The 19,753-nt window shown below is 58.8% G+C and overlaps 2 protein-coding genes across 9 annotated transcripts in view; one reads left to right on the top strand and one right to left on the bottom strand.

The window, feature by feature from the left end:
• RERE (arginine-glutamic acid dipeptide repeats) overlaps positions 1-9,592 on the top strand; it is a 409,222-nt gene extending 399,630 nt beyond the window's left edge. For all 6 annotated transcript variants that reach the window (XM_040645735.1, XM_040645737.1, XM_040645739.1 and 3 more), the window contains 8 exons: positions 71-232; positions 733-846; positions 1,112-2,442; positions 2,550-2,772; positions 3,102-3,822; positions 5,666-5,812; positions 6,409-6,589; positions 6,937-9,592. In XM_040645735.1, the coding sequence (XP_040501669.1) occupies positions 71-232; positions 733-846; positions 1,112-2,442; positions 2,550-2,772; positions 3,102-3,822; positions 5,666-5,812; positions 6,409-6,589; positions 6,937-6,970 (2,913 nt within the window). In that variant the 3' untranslated portion in view covers positions 6,971-9,592. The remainder of the gene's footprint in view (positions 1-70; positions 233-732; positions 847-1,111; positions 2,443-2,549; positions 2,773-3,101; positions 3,823-5,665; positions 5,813-6,408; positions 6,590-6,936) is intronic.
• Positions 9,593-16,613: 7,021 nt separating this feature from the next.
• The window catches only part of SLC45A1 (solute carrier family 45 member 1), a 24,345-nt gene continuing 21,205 nt past the window's right edge, over positions 16,614-19,753 (bottom strand). For all 3 annotated transcript variants that reach the window (XM_040619357.1, XM_040619359.1, XM_040619358.1), the window contains one exon: positions 16,614-16,998. In XM_040619357.1, the coding sequence (XP_040475291.1) occupies positions 16,732-16,998 (267 nt within the window). In that variant the 3' untranslated portion in view covers positions 16,614-16,731. The remainder of the gene's footprint in view (positions 16,999-19,753) is intronic.

Below are 19,753 nucleotides of genomic sequence, written 5' to 3'. Positions count from 1 at the left end.
GGGTCTGCTCCTGAGGCTCCTGCGTATGTGCTGGGGTCGAGTCTCACCAGCCTCCGGTTTGGGTGGGCAGATGTCTACACTGCGCAGTGGTCGAAAGAAGCAGCCAGCCAGCCCTGATGGTCGTGCCTCGCCCATCAATGAAGACATCCGCTCCAGTGGCCGGAACTCGCCCAGCGCTGCCAGCACCTCCAGCAATGACAGTAAAGCAGAGACAGTGAAGAAGTCAGCCAAGGTGAGATGCCCATCCCCCAGGGTAGTGGGGCCTGCTGGGCCCTGCCCTCTCATTAAAACCCCAGGTTTTTGGAGTTGATGTTCAGTCCCTCAGATATGGGGCTGCAGGCTGTTCCTGGAGCCTCCCTGGACCATCAGCATTGCCCTAGACTAGGGCTGTAGACTGCGGCCTGGGGTCTGGGATCTGGAGAAAGGGGGTCCAGTGTAGCTCCCAGCACTGACCTTTGGGGGCCATCTCTACCTTGAATTTCCCAAGGCCTCAGGGGCAGAGGGTAGGGTGTGATTGCAAAGGCTCCTTCCCTGCCAAAGCCAGGTTATTTCTACCCCAGTATACTTATTTTTTTCCTGGCCTCAGCTAGTCCCTTCCGGAGCTTTCTTGCTTCTGGAAACAGAGCTCCAAATTTGGGAGCAAGGTGTCAGCAAACCGTCTTCATTTACCCCCTGAGGCTGATGGGACATCCTCCCTTGGCCTGATGCCCCTCTTGGGCTTTCCCACTGCAGAAGGTGAAGGAGGAAGCCTCATCCCCCCTTAAGAGCACCAAGCGCCAGCGGGAGAAGGTGGCCTCTGATACAGAGGAGGCCGACAGGACCAGCTCCAAGAAGACGAAAACCCAGGTGAGATGCGCAGCCGAGCCACTGTGGCTGTAGCTGGCAGCAGACACCCCTTGAGAGGCCTTGAGCCCAGATTCTCCCTGGGGCCTTACGGTGCTGCATCTTCTAGGGAGGAACCTGGAGTGGTTCCCGAGACTGGCCGGGTCGAAGGAGGACCTGCGGTCCCCAGAGCCGGGCTTGCTGCCTTGTCTGCACAGACCTTTGTAGCAGTGCAGGGCAGTGAGGGCCTCCGCTCTCCTAGAGCTTCATCCTCCCGTCTCTGCCCTAGGAAATCAGCCGGCCCAACTCGCCATCGGAAGGCGAGGGAGAGAGTTCGGACAGCCGCAGTGTCAACGATGAGGGCAGCAGTGACCCCAAAGACATCGACCAGGACAATCGCAGCACGTCCCCCAGCATCCCCAGCCCCCAGGACAACGAGAGCGACTCAGACTCTTCGGCCCAGCAGCAGATGCTGCAGGCCCAGCCCCCAGCCTTGCAGGGGACCCCCAGTGCGGCCCCTCCAGCTCCCTCCACTGCCCCACCGGGAACCTCCCAGCTCCCCACACCAGGGCCCACGCCCTCTGCCACTGCAGGTCCTCCACAGGGCTCCCCCTCGGCCTCCCAGCCCCCCAGCCAGCCACAGGCTCCGGCAGCTCCTGCTCCCCATGCTCATATCCAGCAGGCACCTGCCCTGCACCCACAGCGGCTTCCCTCACCGCATCCCCCACTCCAGCCTCTGACCGTGCCAGCTGGCCAGACCTCTGCCCCACCTCACAGCCAGCCCCCGCTGCATAGTCAGGGCCCAGGTGGCCCTCACAGCCTCCAGCCCGGGCCCCTGCTGCAGCACCCAGGCCCCCCTCAGCCCTTTGGCCTCCCTCCCCAGGCCTCTCAGGCATCAGCTCTCCCTCATGCCTCTCTACAGGCCACAGCGTCGCAGTCAGCACTGCAGCCCCAGCAGCCCCCACGGGAGCAGCCCCTGCCACCGGCCCCCTTGGCCATGCCCCACATCAAGCCCCCACCCACCACACCCATCCCCCAGCTGCCGGCCCCCCAAGCCCACAAGCACCCGCCTCACCTCTCAGGGCCTTCCCCCTTCTCCATGAATGCCAACCTCCCACCCCCTCCAGCACTAAAGCCCCTGAGCTCCCTGTCCACACACCATCCCCCCTCAGCCCATCCCCCTCCCCTGCAGCTCATGCCTCAGAGCCAGCCCCTGCCCTCCTCCCCTGCACAGCCCCCAGTGCTGACCCAGAGCCAGAGCCTGCCTCCTGCTGCTGCCGCTCACCCCCCAGCAGGCCTCCACCAGGTGCCCCCCCAGCCCCCATTTGCTCAGCATCCCTTTGTCCCTGGGGGACCTCCTCCCATCACCCCTCCAACCTGTTCTTCCACCTCCACCCCACCTGCGGGACCCGGCCCCTCGGCCCAGCCACCCTGCTCTGCTGCTGTTTCTTCGGGAGGCAGCGTACCAGGGGGGACAGCCTGCCCACTCCCCACTGTCCAGATCAAGGAAGAGGCTTTGGATGATGCTGAGGAGCCCGAGAGCCCACCGCCCCCACCTAGGAGCCCATCCCCCGAGCCCACTGTGGTGGACACGCCCAGCCATGCCAGCCAGTCAGCCAGGTACTGGCTTCCCAGGAATGCGGGCACACCAGGGCAGGGACAGGCTGGGCAGCTGGGGCAGGCCGAGGCCTCAGCAGGGCTCCAGCGAGAGATGTGGCCTTCTTTAGGTTCTACAAACATCTGGACCGTGGTTACAACTCGTGTGCGCGGACAGACCTGTATTTCATGCCTCTGGCGGGATCCAAACTGGCCAAGAAGAGGGAGGAGGCCATCGAAAAGGCCAAACGGGAGGCTGAGCAGAAAGCACGAGAGGAGCGGGAGCGCGAGAAGGAGAAGGAGAAAGAGCGCGAGCGGGAACGAGAGCGGGAGCGGGAGGCAGAGAGAGCAGCCGTGAGTTGGGGGTCACCCAGGCCGCGGGGGGGTCCCTCCCCAGCTCTCCTCCACGGCTTACTCAGATGCATAATAGCCCCATCCAGGGTACAAGGGAAGCTGTAGGTACAAAGCAGACTGTCCCAGCAGGGGCTGGACCATGTCCTTGTGGCCCAAGCCTGTCCCCAGCCATGGCTGGGGCCTGCTCTTGACGTTGGGGTGAACAGACCAAGTTGGCTGGCCAGTGCGGGATGGCAGTAGGGCCAGGCTTGACTCTGCTGAGTGAGTGCCAGGCTCAGACCCCTGGGCAGCTGGGCACCTGCCCCTCACACCTTCCCTTTCTTCAGCAGAAGGCGTCCAGCTCGGCCCACGAGGGCCGCCTCAGCGACCCCCAGCTCAGCGGTCCTGGCCACATGCGGCCGTCCTTCGAGCCACCACCAACCACCATTGCCGCGGTGCCGCCATACATCGGGCCCGACACACCTGCCCTTCGGACTCTGAGCGAGTACGCTCGGCCCCACGTCATGTCACCCACCAACCGCAACCACCCCTTCTACATGCCCCTCAACCCCACTGACCCCCTGCTGGCCTACCACATGCCTGGCCTCTACAACGTGGACCCCACCATCCGGGAGCGGGAGCTCCGGGAGCGGGAGATCCGGGAGCGGGAGATCCGGGAGCGGGAGCTACGGGAGAGGATGAAGCCAGGCTTCGAGGTGAAGCCCCCGGAGCTGGACCCCCTGCACCCAGCCACCAACCCCATGGAGCACTTCGCCCGGCACAGCGCCCTCACCATCCCCCCCACTGCGGGCCCCCACCCTTTTGCTTCTTTCCACCCGGGCCTGAACCCCCTGGAGAGGGAGAGACTGGCCCTGGCGGGCCCCCAGCTGCGACCTGAGATGAGCTACCCTGATAGACTGGCGGCCGAGCGGATCCACGCTGAGCGCATGGCATCACTGACCAGCGACCCTCTGGCCCGCCTGCAGATGTTCAACGTGACCCCGCACCACCACCAGCACTCACACATCCACTCGCACCTCCACCTCCACCAGCAGGACCCCCTCCACCAAGGTGGGTGCCCTCCGGGCCAGACCAGGAGAGGGCGCTGTGGGTTGAGTTCTGATGTGACAAGGTGCAGGCCAAAGACAGAGCTGCTGTCCAGAAGCAGAGGCGGTTCTTTCCTAAAGGAATCCCTCATTCCTAACAGAACTGAGAACAATCAGCATGTGTCTGGGAATCCTCTCGTTGCTTCCCTCACCCGCAGCCTCTTTCTCTGCCCAGCTCCTCAGTTCTCCAGAGCTGCAAGTCCGCAGAGTGCTGAGTCACCCTGGGGCCCTGTGCCTCCGGTGCCGGGGATAGTAGGAAGCAGCCTGTGCTCACTGAGTCAGGATAAAGGCAGGAGGTGGGGCCTAAGGAGCAAGGCAGGGCCTTGGAAGCCCAGGTGGAGGCAACTGGGACACCTAGGGAGGCTTTAGGGTATCTCTCAGTGAAAACTTAAAAGAACAGTCCTCCTGTTCCCTCTTGGGGTGCAGGGCCTGGGCTGCTCCTGGCTCATCTGGTCAGGGCCACTCAGTCCTATCTGAGCTGGGAATGAGAGTGTCCAAAGGTCTGCCGACAGGCCAGCTAGGCTGAAGGCAGAGACAGGCACGGCTGGAGCCCCTGCTCCATCTCTAGCTCTGCAGACTGGCTAGATGGGTAGAGGAGCTGGGCCTGCACCCTGGGACCAAGGCCTGCCATGGAATCCCAGGGCACAGCCCACATGCAGGACTTCCGAGTGGGCAGACCTACCTCCATGCTGGGGAGGAGGGTGATAGGTAGAGCAGGGCCCAGAGGTGGAGAGGGTGGCACCTTGCTTTCTGCCTGTGCACCTAGCCTTGATGTGGGGAGCCCAGACTCTGTTCGGGCAGAGGGTTCTGGGGAAGCAAGGGAGCTGTCACTTTCACCCCATGGTCCTGATACTTGGAACTTTGATGCCAGTCGGCATGGGCTGTCTAAGCCCCGGTGTAACCAGTGGATGGATGTATCTTAGTGCTGTTTGAGGACAGGCAGTCATTTGTCCGTGCAACATTCGTCCATTTGACAAATAGTTACGGAGCACCTGTGATATGTCAGGCACACATGTAGGTGCTGACAAACCCTGTCCGTTCTACTGTCCCGGTCTGGAGGCAGTCAGTCAGCATGTCTTATGGTGTGAAAAGCAGTCAGGGTTCTGGAGGACAGCTAACCAGGGAGAGGGAACAGGGGAGCTGGGAGCAAGGTTGCGGTTAGAAGCCATGAGAAAGCCTCGTCAAGAAGGTAACTTTGGAGCGGGCTTGAAGGTGGGAAGGGACATCTGCAGGGAGAGAGGGAGAGAGGGAACGTGGGAGCACAGGGCCTGAAAGGAGAGAACAGGGCTTGGTGAGCCTCCTCCCTGCCAACGGCATGCAGCATCTGGCAGCACCCGCTCTGCCGACCCCCTGTGGATTCTGTGGGTGAAGGGCCAGGGAGGCCGTGCTGGGGAATGTTGCCAATCCAGCCAGCAGCTGGGGTGAGACACCCTGGCTGTGGCAGGACTAGAGCAGCCCTGGGGTCCCTGTGGACCTGACAGGTGTAGGGTGGGCCTAGGGTGTTCGGCCAGGTGGGCTCTGATGCTTGAGGGTCCTCAACAAAACAGCGTGGGGGAGACTCTGCCTATAGGGGTGCTCAGGAATGAGGGAGGAAATCGTGTGTAAATTTACCTCTGTGTTACTTTCTGGAACTTCACTGCAGGTTGGGGTGGGGGCAGGCACTTTGGGTCAGGATTTTTGGTGGCCCTGGTGGGCAGGAGCCGGCTGTGGTGAGGGGAAGTCACTGGTGATTACGGTGAGGAGGGCAGACGTGGAGAGAGCCCCAGAGCCCTGCGCCACCTGCATCTGGACTTCTGCCCCTTTTTTAGGTTCAGCAGGCCCAGTGCACCCGCTGGTTGACCCCCTGACCGCTGGCCCTCACCTGGCTCGCTTTCCCTACCCCCCTGGCACCCTCCCCAACCCTCTGCTTGGACAGCCCCCCCATGAGCACGAGATGCTTCGTCATCCAGTTTTTGGTAAGAATGCGCCGGGGGGAGGAGGGGCCAGTGTGAGAGTTGGGCTGGTATCTGGTGTCCCGTCCATTCATTCATCCATTCATTCATTCATCCGTCCGTCTGTCCGTCCGTCCGTCCGTCCGTCCATCCATCCACATATTCAACAAATACCTCCTATGTGCCAGGAATCCACTTGGGAACCAGGAAGGCAAATCCCTGCCCTCAGAGCGCTGGGGGTGGATGAGTATAAATTCGTAACCAGAGCCAGGGCAAGGACAGTGCAATGTGAAGGAGTGACAGAGGCGCTGAATCTAAACTCAGGGTTCAGGGTGGGCCTCTGTGAAAAAGTAAGAGCCTGAGGCCTAAAACCTTGAGGACGAGGGAGTGTATATTCCGTCTTCCCCTGACCTCTACCTTCAGGGTCGGGATCCAAGAGGCAGTACTTTGAGCCTTCTCTCTGGGGTGGGGGGCGGGGCTCTGCTCCACGGGTCGCTGCAGAGGAAGTAGGCTCTTGCTCCTCCCCTCAGGAGGCTATCTCCTGACCTGACCTCCTTGCCGGCCTCATCCTGGCCACTCCCCTGGCCTTTCTGTACTGAAGGCTGTTTTGTGTTTGGCAGGTACCCCCTACCCCCGAGACCTGCCTGGGGCCATCCCACCCCCCATGTCTGCAGCCCACCAGCTGCAGGCCATGCATGCCCAGTCAGCAGAGCTGCAGAGACTGGCCATGGAGCAGCAGTGGCTGCATGGACACCCCCACATGCATGGTGGCCACCTACCAAGTCAGGAAGATTATTACAGGTGAGGCGGGGAGGGGCCAGAAGGGGGTAGGGGCTCACTCTCTGAACCCAGGCTCCCACATACCCCACCTGTGGCCACTGACCCAGCCTAATGGTTGCGCCTCCTGGCTGTGCCCACGGTGCTCCTCCCATATCAGCAAGTGCCAGACTCCTCCCCATGGCTCTGTGGGCCCTGGCCTCTTGGCCCTGGAGGGGACTCCCAACCAGGCCATCTTGATGGGAGGGAGGTGAGGGGGGACGGTCACCTGCATGGGAGTCCACTGAGTCATCTGCATCCTCGAGCTGCATGCCTGGTCCCACCTGCCCAGGCCTGGTGCTGAATACTGTCTCCCTGTGTTTTCTTTCTAGTCGACTGAAGAAAGAAGGTGACAAGCAGTTATAAGTTATTTATTTGTTAGCGCTGGCTGTGGAAACCCCAATTCTTGGGGGGAGAAACAGGACTTTTTACATACAATATGAGCTACAAAAGCAAAAAGAATATCTTCTAAAGATTTCTTTATATATTTAAAAACCCCACAACTAAAAATGTTATCAGCATAATAGTGTTTGTTTGTAGAGAGGATTCCTTGAGACTGGTTTGGGTCTCCCTGCATGACAGTCCCCCAGAAACTTAGTGAGTCCTGGACTGGACTGAACATTCAGAAAACTTTCCCTGCAATCTTGGGGTTTGGCTTTAGTTTTCTTTTCCTTCCTTGATTTCTTGGTAGGTGCTAGAATCCAGTTCACACCCTTCACTGTGCGTGCAGACACACTCAGTTACGTGTGTTCCAGAACCCACGAGGTTTGCAGATAGGTGGCATATGAGTTTGGAATCCAAGAGCTATAATTTTTAAAAAAAACTTTTATTTTAATACATTGTAGGAGATCTTCATAATTTGAGAAAGTTCTGCAGCATGGCTTTTTACGTCTGTAAATAAATAATTTTAGAATGGCATTTTTTTTCTTCCACAAACTATTCTGATCTATTTTTTCCAGCCATGTCACTGATTGTGAATTCCTACCAGCTATTGACAGAATACAGAGTTGATTTTTTAATAAAAAATTATATATAATTATCCCTTTAATTAAAGGGAACAGATGGGCGTTACTAATTGCAAACGGGCAGAGGCTTGGGACGCGGTGTGGTCGCAGCAGTGAGCATCCAGGGGTCTGCAGGGACGATGTTACAGACCGTTTCTTTGTTTTGCTGCCTTGATTTTCACTTCTTGTCTGCCTAGCTTGTGCTTTGCCAGAGGTGCAGATATCTGTCAGATGAAACCGTTTTTATTTTGTACCAGGAGTGCAGGAGTTAAATGTCCACCTTGTTCTGTCTCCGCAGGAGAGAAAGCACATGTTTGTATGTGTCTGATTGTAGATTTCCTTATAGAGTTCTGTGCACACACATTTGGTTGTTCTGGATGAACTGCCTTTTTAAATATCTGACAAATTCATAAACATTCTAGAAGATTCAAGAAAACATGATTCCCTACAAAGAACTGAGCATATACACTTGCCAAAGGAATCTGTTTTAAAAAACCCTGCCCTTTTGTGTGTGTCATCATTATGATCTTCCTGTGGGGAGACCAGGTCCTCCTGGCCACACAGCTGGAGGCTGCTTTTGAGTGAGGGAGGCCCTGGAGTTGGCATGGTTGTGGGTAGCGGCCTGTGCGTCTCCCCCAGGAGCAGGTCTGTGCATGGTGACCCATGTCGGATGGGGACACCATTTGAGTTCCACTGTTCCTCTTGGGAGTAGGAACGAGAGTCGCAGCCGCCGACGTGGAGGGAGAAGGCAGGCTTCCTTCCACCTGGGGGCTGCCAATCTGAGGGCTCCGGCTGTTCTGCAGAGGGCCCACCCTCTCCTTTCTGAGTTGTGGGCCTGGTGAGCTTTCTCCAGGGCGGAGGGTGGGGGACCTGGGGATGTCTGCACCCGGGGATCTGACCTTCTGTCGGGGTTGATCTTTTCCGTTCCTCCCCCATCAGACTCTTGAGGGCCACTTCTGCCATTGTGTCTGGTAGTCCCATCGGAGAGCTGCCAGATGACAGGACCGAGAGCCCGAGTGGTGGGTGTGGGCTGTGGCCGGGACTGGAGCTCAGTTGGGGCAGGACCCGAGGCTGGCGCGTTGACCCCGAAGCCAGCAGGCATTAGCTCAGATTCAGGTTCTGGACTCAAACCTGCATCTGGGGCATTTCCAGTTTCTATTAAAACTATGGTTTCAGTTGGGACAGACAGGATTGTTTTGTCTGCTGGGAATGTTCTGGAAGTGTTTGTCGTTTTTCTCTCATTTTCTCCCGTTCCATTTCTGCCTTAACTTCAGCTCCTTAGAGGGAGGCAAGCTCAAAGGAGCCCTGTGTCCCCATGCTCGGGCCGCACGGACAGGAGGCACTGTTTCCTCTGGGGGCAGGGCCGGCCCTCCTCTGTATCTTTGTTTTCCTTTCCGTGGAACACAGTGCCTGCCATTCAGTTAGACCTTCTTGACCGCCTCTCTGTGTCATCCATTTTTCCAAAGAAGAGACAGAGTGAAGTCTTTGGAAGTCTCTACTTGAAGACTGTCCGAAGGTGTTTTCTCGTGAGGTTTGGTTTTCCCCCATATCCCAAGGTGAAGCACTGAGATTCTTCCATCTAAGAACCTACGACCCGAAACCCTCACCTGGTCAGCTACGGTTTGTTGAGGAGGCCCCAGACCTTCACAGTGTCTTTGAAGCCTAACCCCTTGGTTTCCTTTTGGATTTTCCTTCCTTTTGTTTGAAGTTCGGGTTTGCTTTTCTGTGTTTTGTACGTATCTTGTTGAACGTTGTCAGGATCGAGCTTCACGTTCACTGCGGCAGCAGAGTGTATATTCTGATTTGCTACGTTTGTATATATCTTGAAGCTAAATGTATATATGAGTAGTTTGCCATGAGATAACACAGTGTAAACAGAGTAGACAGACACCCAGAAATCGTGACTTCTGTGTTCTCTCCATTTGAGTATTTTGTAATTTTTTTGAAATATTTGTGGACATAAATAAAACCAAGCTACACTACAGCAGCTGGGTGTTGACCAGTGGACTGTGTCTCATTCCTGGGAGTGGGTGGGGATCTTGGCAGTTGCCCCTACCCAGGTCCTGCAGGCTGGGGAAGGGGCAGAGGGGAGAGTTTGGGTGTCAGCTGTTTCTGGCACCCTGCCTGCCTACCCTCCAAAGTGGCTTCCCAGAAAGATTCTTCTCTGCCATGTCTGGTAGGAAGAAGGTTTCTCTGGTGAGTGCTGTCAGGGGGGTGTTCTGACCTGCTGGCTTAAGATAATCAGGACCGGCAGTGAGCTTACCCAAGCAGAATGGGCCTGGGGGATGATGACACTAGGACCTGGGGACACCCTCTCCTCACTCAGATTCCTTCTCCCCCTGCCACTCAGCCACACTTCTAATTTGTGGACACTCTCCACAGTGCATCGGCACGTAGCTCCTTCCCTGCTTGGAGCAGAGATCTTGAGCTGCCCACCAGTGCAGTGGCTTCCTCCTCCCGTCCCCTCTCTGCCTCTCCCTGAGGCCTGCCAGTGTGCCAGCCCACCCTCAGAGTTGGCCCCCCAGGTGTGCTGGGGGATGCTGTCTTAGCTCCGAGGGCCTGCCGATGCCACTGATGGCCTGCAGGGTGTGGATGTGGCCATGAGGGGGCAGCAGTTATCAGAATGGATTCAGGCTGAGCTTTCGGAGACTGTCAAGGGCATTTTCATAAAGCTTCAAAACTATCTCTGGAAGTGTATATGCTTGCCCTTCCATCTGGAATATGGATTTCTATATTCCCTGGGAGACGGAGCAAGAGCAACCCTATTGGGGCGCCTGGGTGGCACAGCGGTTAAGCGTCTGCCTTCGGCTCAGGGCGTGGTCCCAGCGTTATGGGATCGAGCCCCACATCAGGCTCCTCTGCTATAAGCCTGCTTCTTCCTCTCCCACTCCCCCTGCTTGTGTTCCCTCTCTCGCTGACTGTCTCTATCTCTGTCAAATAAATAAATAAAATCTTTAAAAAAAAAAAAAAAAAAGAGCAACCCTATTGATAAACTGCCCTCAAACCAGGCTGACTCTGCCTGGTGGTGGTAAAGGCCTGGGGGACGGCCTGTGTCGCTACCTCATTGAGGATGAGAAAGTTTTGCCAACCAGAGGATCCCGAGGGGCATACACATCGATGGCCCTAGAGGCAGTTGTGTCCTCCAACAGCAGGAGTCCTGCTCAGCGACTTGGGTGGTTGGGAGGGGTGAAGCTGAGGGGTCTGCCAGAGTAGTCATGGGGGGCACAAATGACTCATTCTGGGTCCTGGATGAGAAGCCAGGACGGGAGTGACGGAGGGTGTGGAGGGAAGGGTGAGTGGCCGGAACCCAGGTGCCTCCTTTGCTGGTTTCTTACCCAGACCGTGCTCTTTATGAAAATAGTGTTTGGTAGGCATAAATGTGTGAACTATAAATTCCAAGTAGACTAAAGGATAAGGCCTCACTGACTGTGAATGGATGCATAGATTTATGCTGCAGAGAAGAAAAGATCCTCGGATCAGAGCTGCACAGGCTGTCATCATTTCTCAGGCGTGGACAACTGTGGCCCTTGCGCACCCTTTCTGAGGGGAGAGCCTGCAGCAGTGGACATGCGCTAGAGTCATGAGGACAGAGCGTCTGCTGTCCAGCCACTGTGCCCCTGGCCGGGCCCTCGCCTCTTGCAGCTTGGATGAACTGGCTTTGGAGTCCTGTGGCTGGATCCTCAGCCAGGGCGTGGTGGCTCAGCAGCCTCTCTGGTCAGGGGGCAGAGAAACGTGAGCTACGAAAACGACACTTGGCTGGGCTGGCTGCGTGGGGGCCATGTCTTGATAGTATCCGCGGTAAGTTCTGGTGAACGGGCCGCTCACCGAGGCACCACCTTTGCAAATCGAGGGCACTTGTCCACAGGGTAAGGATGCACGACAGCCGCCAGCAGTGGCCTCCCACACTGACACGGAGTTGCAAGACCCTCAAATACCAGGAGTGCAGGGCCCAACAATTGCAGGGGCAGTGGCTGATGCGTGAAGGTCAGGGCTGCAGTGCTTCTGCCCGGAAGCTCACGAGACATTTGGGGGGTTGCCCCCTCGCCAGTCCCCAGAGAGACCCTGAGCGGTGTGATGTGGCACCAACACAGACTTCAGCTGTCACCCGCAGCCTCTGCCAGCCAACCCAGTCAGCTCCTGGACTCAAAAGCGGTGGAGTTGGAACAGGACCGGTTAGACCAGACGGCTGGGGTTGAGCTACAGGCCCCAAGACCGGTGGAAGTATCTATCCTGCACTTGACCTCTGAGCTGTGGAGACACCAGGGGGCAGAGGGACTCTTGGCCTCCCTGCCTCGGCCCAGGGAGAATCAGCCAGACAAGCCTGTGGGGGGAGGCAGGCTGCGGGGTTGGCTTTCCAGCTGGACTCCTCAGGCTGCAGGAGAAAGTGAGTCCTGGGAAACCTGCTGGAAGGCAGGGCTTGGCAGGCGTCCGGCTGTCTGTCGGAGCTACAGTGGCTGGAGCCCGGGGCCCAGGAACAGCATGTGCTTTACCGCGGGACTTGCCCACCCTCCCTGGGTCCTCACTGGGTTCCCAGCTGCCCTGGGGGCTCTGGCAGCTTGCCTGCCGGGCTCCGATTCCGTGACCCAAGGCAGCTCCTCTGGTAGCTGTCTTCACCAGGAACAGCTTCCAAGTCCTGTGTAATTGTTTTCTTCTGGCATATTAGGGACCCAGGCTGCAGAAGCTGCGCCCGCATCCCCCCACCCCGACCAGGTTCCAGTGTGTGGAAGGCACTTGCTCACTGAATGAACAGGCTCCGGCAGAGGAAGGCTCCTCGGTGCACTGACCGGATGTGCAGTTGAGTCATAGGTATGGGTGACCAGATAGAAGGGCCTTGGGCCCCATCCAGGGGGCTGGTCACTACTGGGGCACCTGAAGTGACCCCTCTTTCTCCCTCAAGTTTCTCTCAATCCCGCCTCCCCCTGACCACCCGTGCCTGCTCTGGGATCTCACAGCCCCTGTGGCTTCGGCCCTAATCTGCCCCATTCTTCAATGTTTGGGCGGGGAAGGGGGATCTGCTTTACAGTGGTGGCCTCTGTTGAACCCTTAGTACGTGGACACCCAATGTAGTGAGTTAGATCAAAAACAGAACCTTAAGGCACTTCTTAGAAGACCCTTCCAGCCTACAGAGGGCATGGCGTTTAAGAGCTGATGTCTTCTGTGTGCCTGTCCGCCAGCTGTCACTCCCAGGTCGCCCCTGCTCCCCTTACTTTTTGCACGGGCTCTGCTGCGCATCCTACCACAGAATAGATTTGAGGACCACCCCTGGTCCTGACCACCAGGTGGCAGTGTCTGAAAGCCCTGGCGCCATTCTTCTGCCACTCTGCCCGCAGGGACCCAAAGTCCCCACCCCAGTGAAGAAGGGGAGAGGTATGTAGGAATGATGATATGGATTTTGTCAAAGAATAGATGTTTCCGGGAGGCAAGCAGCCAGAGAGGAGGGGTGGGGCGGTCTGGCAAAGGGCAACTGGAACAGGTCACAGCAGGAGCCTGGGGGAGGGATGGCAGGAAAGAGGGAGCTGGGGGCCACATGGGTGTTATGGCAGGGAGAGGCCGTTGGGAGGACAGGAGGTGCTTCTCTTTGGTTTTCAGCTGCATTCCCCACGCTGGGACATACAGCGTAGGTGCTCAGCAAACATTCCCTGAGTGGCGATCATGCCATGCTCACCTCAGAAGTGGTGATTTCCAGCGTGATGGCCCTAGAAGCTGCCCAGAGAGTCCCCCTGGGCTGCCGCTGCCATAAGGGTCCTGTGCCCCAAATATGGCCCCATCTCAGGACATCTGCTCCTCTCCTCCTCCAAGTCTTTCAGAGAGAGGGTCCTTGAGGGCCGTCCAACCTGTTCACAGCTAGGACCAGGGCATGGCACGCACCTGCAGACCTTGCACACGTGACTTGAAGGTAGTATGAAGCCGAGCGCTTCACTGCACAGTGGGCCCTGGCAGTTGTCGGTCTGGCACATTCCCTCAAAACCTGTGACCCAGTGTGATGGGCGTGAGAATGCCACCTTGTCCAGTCCCCGTGTCCCAGCCCAGGGTCCAGGGTTAGTCCAACAGTCTGGGAAGATAGAAACCAGACAGCTGAAGGCTGTGGTTTCACGACTGGCCCCCTGGCCCCACGGGCAGTGTCTGCCCTAGATGCTGTGGGCCGCGGGCAGAGGCCGTGGCGTGTGCTTTCCCAGGCAGCGTCAAGGGACGGGAGTTGATTTTTCAGGTTTGCTGAGTGGAAAGTCAGGAGTGACATCAGTCAGGAGCATCTGGTTTTAGTGGCTTGGAGGGCGTCAGTCTCATCACGGGCCCACGGAGCAAAGGCTTCCCTTCCCTTTCCTCTTATCGTAGCCAGGTGGAGACAGGCTTCGGGGAAGGACCACAGCAGCTCAACATTTGCTCCAGAAACATGAAGCAGCGTGAGGTTTGGAGTCAGATTCCCTGGTACAAGCATGTGACCCTGTGTGACCTGGGCCAAGCACTTAGTGCGCTCGTCTCCGGGTCCAGGTCTGCGTGCCAAAGTCGTGCCAGCTCCTCCCCCGAGCTGGGGAGGATGAAGCCAGAAGACTGCAGAAGGCACTTAGCTCACTGCAGGGACCATCGTAGGACTTGGGGACCCGTGAGCAGTGGTCACTGTCCTCACCATCATCACAGCTCCATTCTTAAGTCCAGAGAGTTTGGGTCCTGTGGTTGCTCCCACTGCCATCTGCTGGGAACACAGACCTGAAGGTCAAGGGCAGTGCTTGGGTGCTGGCCTGAGGGCAGCCGGTGCTCTGCTCCGCCCACTGACTCCGTGGAGATTCCCACATGTAAGAGCAATGTCTTGACTTAGAAAGTTCTAGGAAGAAGGCCCAAGGTTTGGCAAGCCAGGAGTGAGAGGGGCACCTCCCTATTCCTTCTTTATCATGCGAAGATTTGACCATTCTGGGCAAGAGCATCCCAGACCAAGGGACAGCCATCCAGCACCACGTTTACTAGAACATCTAAAGCTCTCGTAAGGGAATAAATGCAGGGAAGATGAGTCTGGAGTCCCAGGAAAAGCGTGGGACAAACAGGACGCCCAGAGGAATCACGTGACTGAAAAGTCACCATCATTCTCTCTGCTTCACCTGCACATGGAGCAGGGAGAATGGGACCTGCCTTACTTAGCGTGTAACTACCGAGGGTAAAATGGCATGACATGAAGGCACAGAGAGAGGACTCACTGATTCCAACCAGGGTGGGCTGCACAGAGGAGGTGGCATTTTAGACGGATCTAAGTCGATGAATCAGAAGTTGATGGGCAGCGAAGAGGTAGAAAGGCTTGACCTGTGGGAAGAGCATGAGCACAGGCACAGAGTCCATCTGCGGCAGAGGGGCCCTGCGGCGGGAGTCCTGGAGGCTGGAGCCACACGGAAGGCAATGGGCTTGGGAAGACAGGCAGGGCCCAAGTTGGGCGTGAGGAGTTTAGACCTGGTTCCTTAGGCTCTGAGAAGCCCCCAGAAAGTGCTAAGAGGAAAGGGGTGCACTGAGGCATGTTTATAGCTCCCCCAGCTGCGGGGTGGAGGTTGGATGGGGAGGGTAGATTGGAGGCAAGGAAGTGGGCAGAGATCCTGAGCCAGATCTGGGAGCACAGAGAGGAGGGGCCTGGACTCCAGGGACCCCACAGGAGCCACCTCAGCTCCAGGAGAGCAGCGGGCAATGGCACTGGGGAAGCCATGGCTCACGGGGGGAGGTGGGTAAGGTGCCCTGCAGAGCTGGGGGTTTATACCTACTGTCCCTGACTCATCAGATGACGGGACATTTAGCCGCCCACAAACCCCGGACTCTCCTCGGGGGCTGGTGACGGGCCCAGGACGCCCATTGCTTTTGGGGGACTTGTGACCAGTGTCTCCTATGTGTCCCCAGAATATAGGGACCATGCAGAGAGGGTGCTGGGGGCCAGGCCCAGGTGCAGTGGCAGGTACACGACCGGCCGCGACCCACCCCTCAGGGTACACATGGCCAGCACTCACAGTTCGGGGAGGAGAGCCCGCCCAGCTGCACCGGGAAGGGGCCTCGGCCAGCTCGGGGCGCCGGGTGCTGGAAGGTGATGAGAAGCCACATGGCGAAGGACCTTGACACAAGAAGTCAGAGATGCATGCGGGTCCATCAGCTGGCAGGTGGTGGGTGCAGGTGGGTGGGTCAAGTCAGAGGGCAGATCTGCGGTCACCAGCATATCTGCTCCGCTGGCTTGAGGTCCCCACCTCACCGCATGTGCTGCGACCCAAGCGCTTTGGAGCCTACAATCCGTCGAACACGCCAAGCAAGTTCCCACCTCAGGTCTCCCAATAGCTTCCTCTCTTCACCAGGCACGGCCCTTCTCCCCCGCATGGGCCACTCCCCAACCCTGTCACCCCAGCCTCCTGCCCTGCTCGTGTTCTTCACGGCACTTACCGCCATCCTCGGGCACACACCTCGGTGTGCCGTCTGCCTCTCTCCTATAGCAGCTCGAGACCTGCTCACAGCTGGAGCCCAGCACCTACCACTGCCTGCACACCCGGGGCACTCGATGGCTATCTGTAGGGGGGCGGGGGGGGATGGATGGGTGGATGGATGTACGGATGAGTGCACGGGTGGGTGGCTGGGTGGGAGAATGAATGAATGAGTGAATGAATGAATGAATGAATGAATACGAGGCCTGCACCTGCACCTCGGCACGCCTGACCTTTGGGGCTGGAACATTCTTCATTGTGGGGGCTGTCCTGTCACTGTAGGGGGTTCAAGGCATCTCTGGGCAGGAGGCACCCACCCAAGCTGTGACAACCAAAACTATCTCCAGACATTGCCAAATGTCTTCCCGGGGTGGGGGTGGGGGTGGGTTTGCAAAATCGCCGCCGGGTGAGAACCACTGAGTTACACCTACCTCTCCCGTCAAGAAGTGACTCTCACAGCCCCCTCCCCGAGCCCCCACGGAGAGCAGCCCGCTCCCCAGGTGACCTCTCCACGCTTGGGAGAGCCACGACTAGAAACTGTAGGCTTCGCTGCTGCCATTTATTGTTTTATCACATATGTACATTCCACGGGAGACCTTCCCGCGTCCACCAAGGCCTTGGGTTTCTCACCGGCCGGACTGCTGCCCCCCAGGCACAGGCTCGAGGCCAAAGCCGGGGCTCTGGCGCGTCAGACGTTCAGCAGGAGGGGCCGGTGCTCCTCCTCGGTGGCATCGCTGGGAGGGATTTCATAAACAACACACAGGGAGGAGTACAAGCAGCCCAGGAAGGACACCAGGCTCGAGAAGTACATGACCCCGTTGGCGCTGCCCACGGCCGAGGTCAGAGGCCCCAGCACCAGGGAGACCAGGATCTGGGCCAGGAAGTACTGGCAGCTCAGCAGGGAGATGTCCACGCCCATGCCCCGCCTCGTGCCGTCCGCACTGGACCCTGCGAACTGATCCAGAAGGAGAAGCGTCAGCGGGACGCCCGGGCAGCAAGGTGACCCAGCCCCACGTCTCCCGCAGGCCCAGGGGACCCGCGCGGCCCACGCGCGGCAGGCGCACATTTTCCAGCGCCGACGTGCGCGGGGAGTTCAGCCAAGAGTTTAATAATATTTGTGTTCAGAGAGATGACGGCAACGAGAAGAATCCATGACTCACAGGAGCGGAAGGGCTGTGTTCCCACAGGCCCAGGCGGCACAGAGGCGCTCTCCGGCCTGGGGAGCCCGGCCTTCTCCTTCCTCGCCCCCGAAAGACAGGCGGCCTGCCGGGCTGGCGGGCACCCCGCGTCCCGGCTCGTCCCCTTTCCTAACCTCTGTCAGCTACGACGCCCGTCACACGCCCTGGCACACCCCCTCAGTCTCCGTGCCTGGTCCTGCGGCCCGGTTTCCCAAGGCCTTGTGGCCTCCGGGGTGGACCCATCCCCTTCCCTCCATGCCACCCCTGCACCACACTGCGGCTTGGGGGTGAAGACGTGCTCTCTGAGCCGGGCTGCAGCAGGGACGGTGGCAGGAGGTGGGTGGGTCCCTCACTCTGCTCCCCAGCACAGGCCCCCCTCACCCACAGAGGCAGCAGACGGGCGCCTCCCGCACGGGGCCCAGAGTGTGCACCGCCTGGGGGCCAGCATCCCTGGCCCTGCATCCGGACGCTGGTGTGGTCCCCTCTGGGATGCTGCCACGCCCCCACCCTGGGGACAGCTGTGTCCTCGTGGCACCTGTGAGGAGCTCTGTGAATGCGCACGGCGTGTGTCCTGGGGACTGTGTGGCCCCGTGTCTACGCACAGTTGGCAAGGCCACCGTGGTGGGGGGCGGTCACAGGTGAGCCCTGAGCCTGCAACTGAGCAGAGGCTGACAGGAATCTGAGCCTCTGGAAGTCTCTATGAGCAAGAGGCCCAAGGCTTCCAGGGGTGTTGACCAAATTCAGTTAGGGCGTCGCGAGGCTCTGGGTGTCCCTTCACGCAGAGCAGGGCCACGTTCCACCAAGAACCGGCCCATCTGTTTTTCCCAGTCGAGGGGTCTCGGGGCTGCAGAGAACTGACAAGGGGACAGTGGCCGCAGAGGGTGGGGTGGGCCCAGCCAGCACGGGTGGCACTGCTCACGTCCCCTCCCCCCTTGGTCCCTTGGGTGCTGCAGGCACGGGCTGGCACAGGGCTGGTGCAGGGCTGACTCTCCAGCATCACGGCCCCCCCCCCGCCCCCGCCCCGGTCCCAGGGGAGGTGCAGTCTTTGTGGCCACTGCCTGTCTGTGTGGCTGGGAGTCCTGTGGCTGGCAGGGAGGGGGCTGGGAGGGGCCGCTGCGGCTACCACCCGCAGGCCCAGGTCTGGCTCCCTGTCGTGCCTGCAGCTCCAGGCCCACGTGACTTTTCACAAAAAACATCGTGCTCAGAGCTGCCCCCCCCCCAGTTCATCAGACCCTCCAAAGGCCCTAAAACAACTCAGGACGCCTCCTGGGCCAGGCCTGGGGGAGGTGACAGATGCCCCAAATTAAAAGGGGGTGCGAGAAACCCAGGTATCAAGGTTATCTTTTAATGCAGTATTTTCAAATCTCCGTTACTGCCAAAAACCTTTGAAAGGAGCGCGGTTGGCCGCAAGAGGGAAGGAAGCCGGGGCTCGAGCTACAGCGGGATGCGCCTGGAAAACCGGACGCCGCGGGAGAGAAGCCGCACTCAAGGGCCACCTACGACATGGCTTCCGTGACACGTCCAGACAGGCAAAGGCAGAGAGGCACAAAGGGCCTTCGTGGCAGCGGGGGTCTGGGGGCAGAAGGATGGGGAGGGGGAGGGGGATGGCGCATGGGGCTGGGGTTTCTTTGGGGGGTGACGGAAGTGTTCTGAATTGACCGTGGTGGCGATGGCACAACTCTGGGACTACCCTGCGCCCGGACATGGGGGACCCTAGCTCAGCCACGCTGTTAAAGGAGAATCGTCCAAAGTCAAAATTGTATGTAAAGACGGGATTGATTCTCCTGACTTTTCCTTCTGGCCCGGCCTCTGCTGCGGTTTAGCCGCTGTTTACCCATCGGTAAAGCTCTGACTCCGTTCAGCCAGGACTTTCCTGCGCTCAGGCTTTTTTTTTTTTTTAATACTGCATTAACCTATTGTTGACCTTGATCACTGAGTTTTTTGTGTCCCGGGTGAGTCCCTCCCTTGCCTCGCCCGAGGCCCCGTGCTAACGGGTGACCCCGAAACCTGGCAGAAGGTTTCCTCCCTCCCCGCTGCCCCCCCCCCAGAATGGGGCGCCCCTAGGGGCAGCTCCCTGCTCGGGTTTATGCTCTACTGTCACCAGCTGGTGACATTTCTTCATGCTTGAACGGGCCCCTCATTTCCAGCGCGCGGCCACTCCCGGGGCCACTTCTCGGGGGCGGGGGGGTTCTCCAGGCCCAGCCAGGCCTCTTCAGGACCCGGAGGCGCTTACCTTTTTGTTCTGGTAGTAGTCACACAGGAGCGAGTAGGGCAGGGTGCACAGCGTGGAAAATAAAATCCCGTAGGTTATGCACAGGGACAGGACCACGTAGAGGTTCCTGGACAGGGTGGCGAGCCCGGTCCCCAGGCCAAAGGCCAGGTAGGCAATGAAGTACAGCGTGCGGGTGCTGAGGTATTCCTCCAGCTTCTCGAGGATGGCTGTGGGCCGGAAAGGAAGATGAGCGGCCGGCGGACTGCCCGCTGGCTCCAGGGACTCTGTTTCCCGGGGCCACCTCCCCGGGGCCGGCCCTA

This window comes from Ursus maritimus, unplaced genomic scaffold, assembly GCF_017311325.1.
Source record: "Ursus maritimus isolate PB19 unplaced genomic scaffold, ASM1731132v1 scaffold_32, whole genome shotgun sequence".
Lineage (NCBI taxonomy): Eukaryota > Metazoa > Chordata > Mammalia > Carnivora > Ursidae > Ursus > Ursus maritimus.
This window is presented reverse-complemented; position numbering and strand designations above follow the sequence as displayed.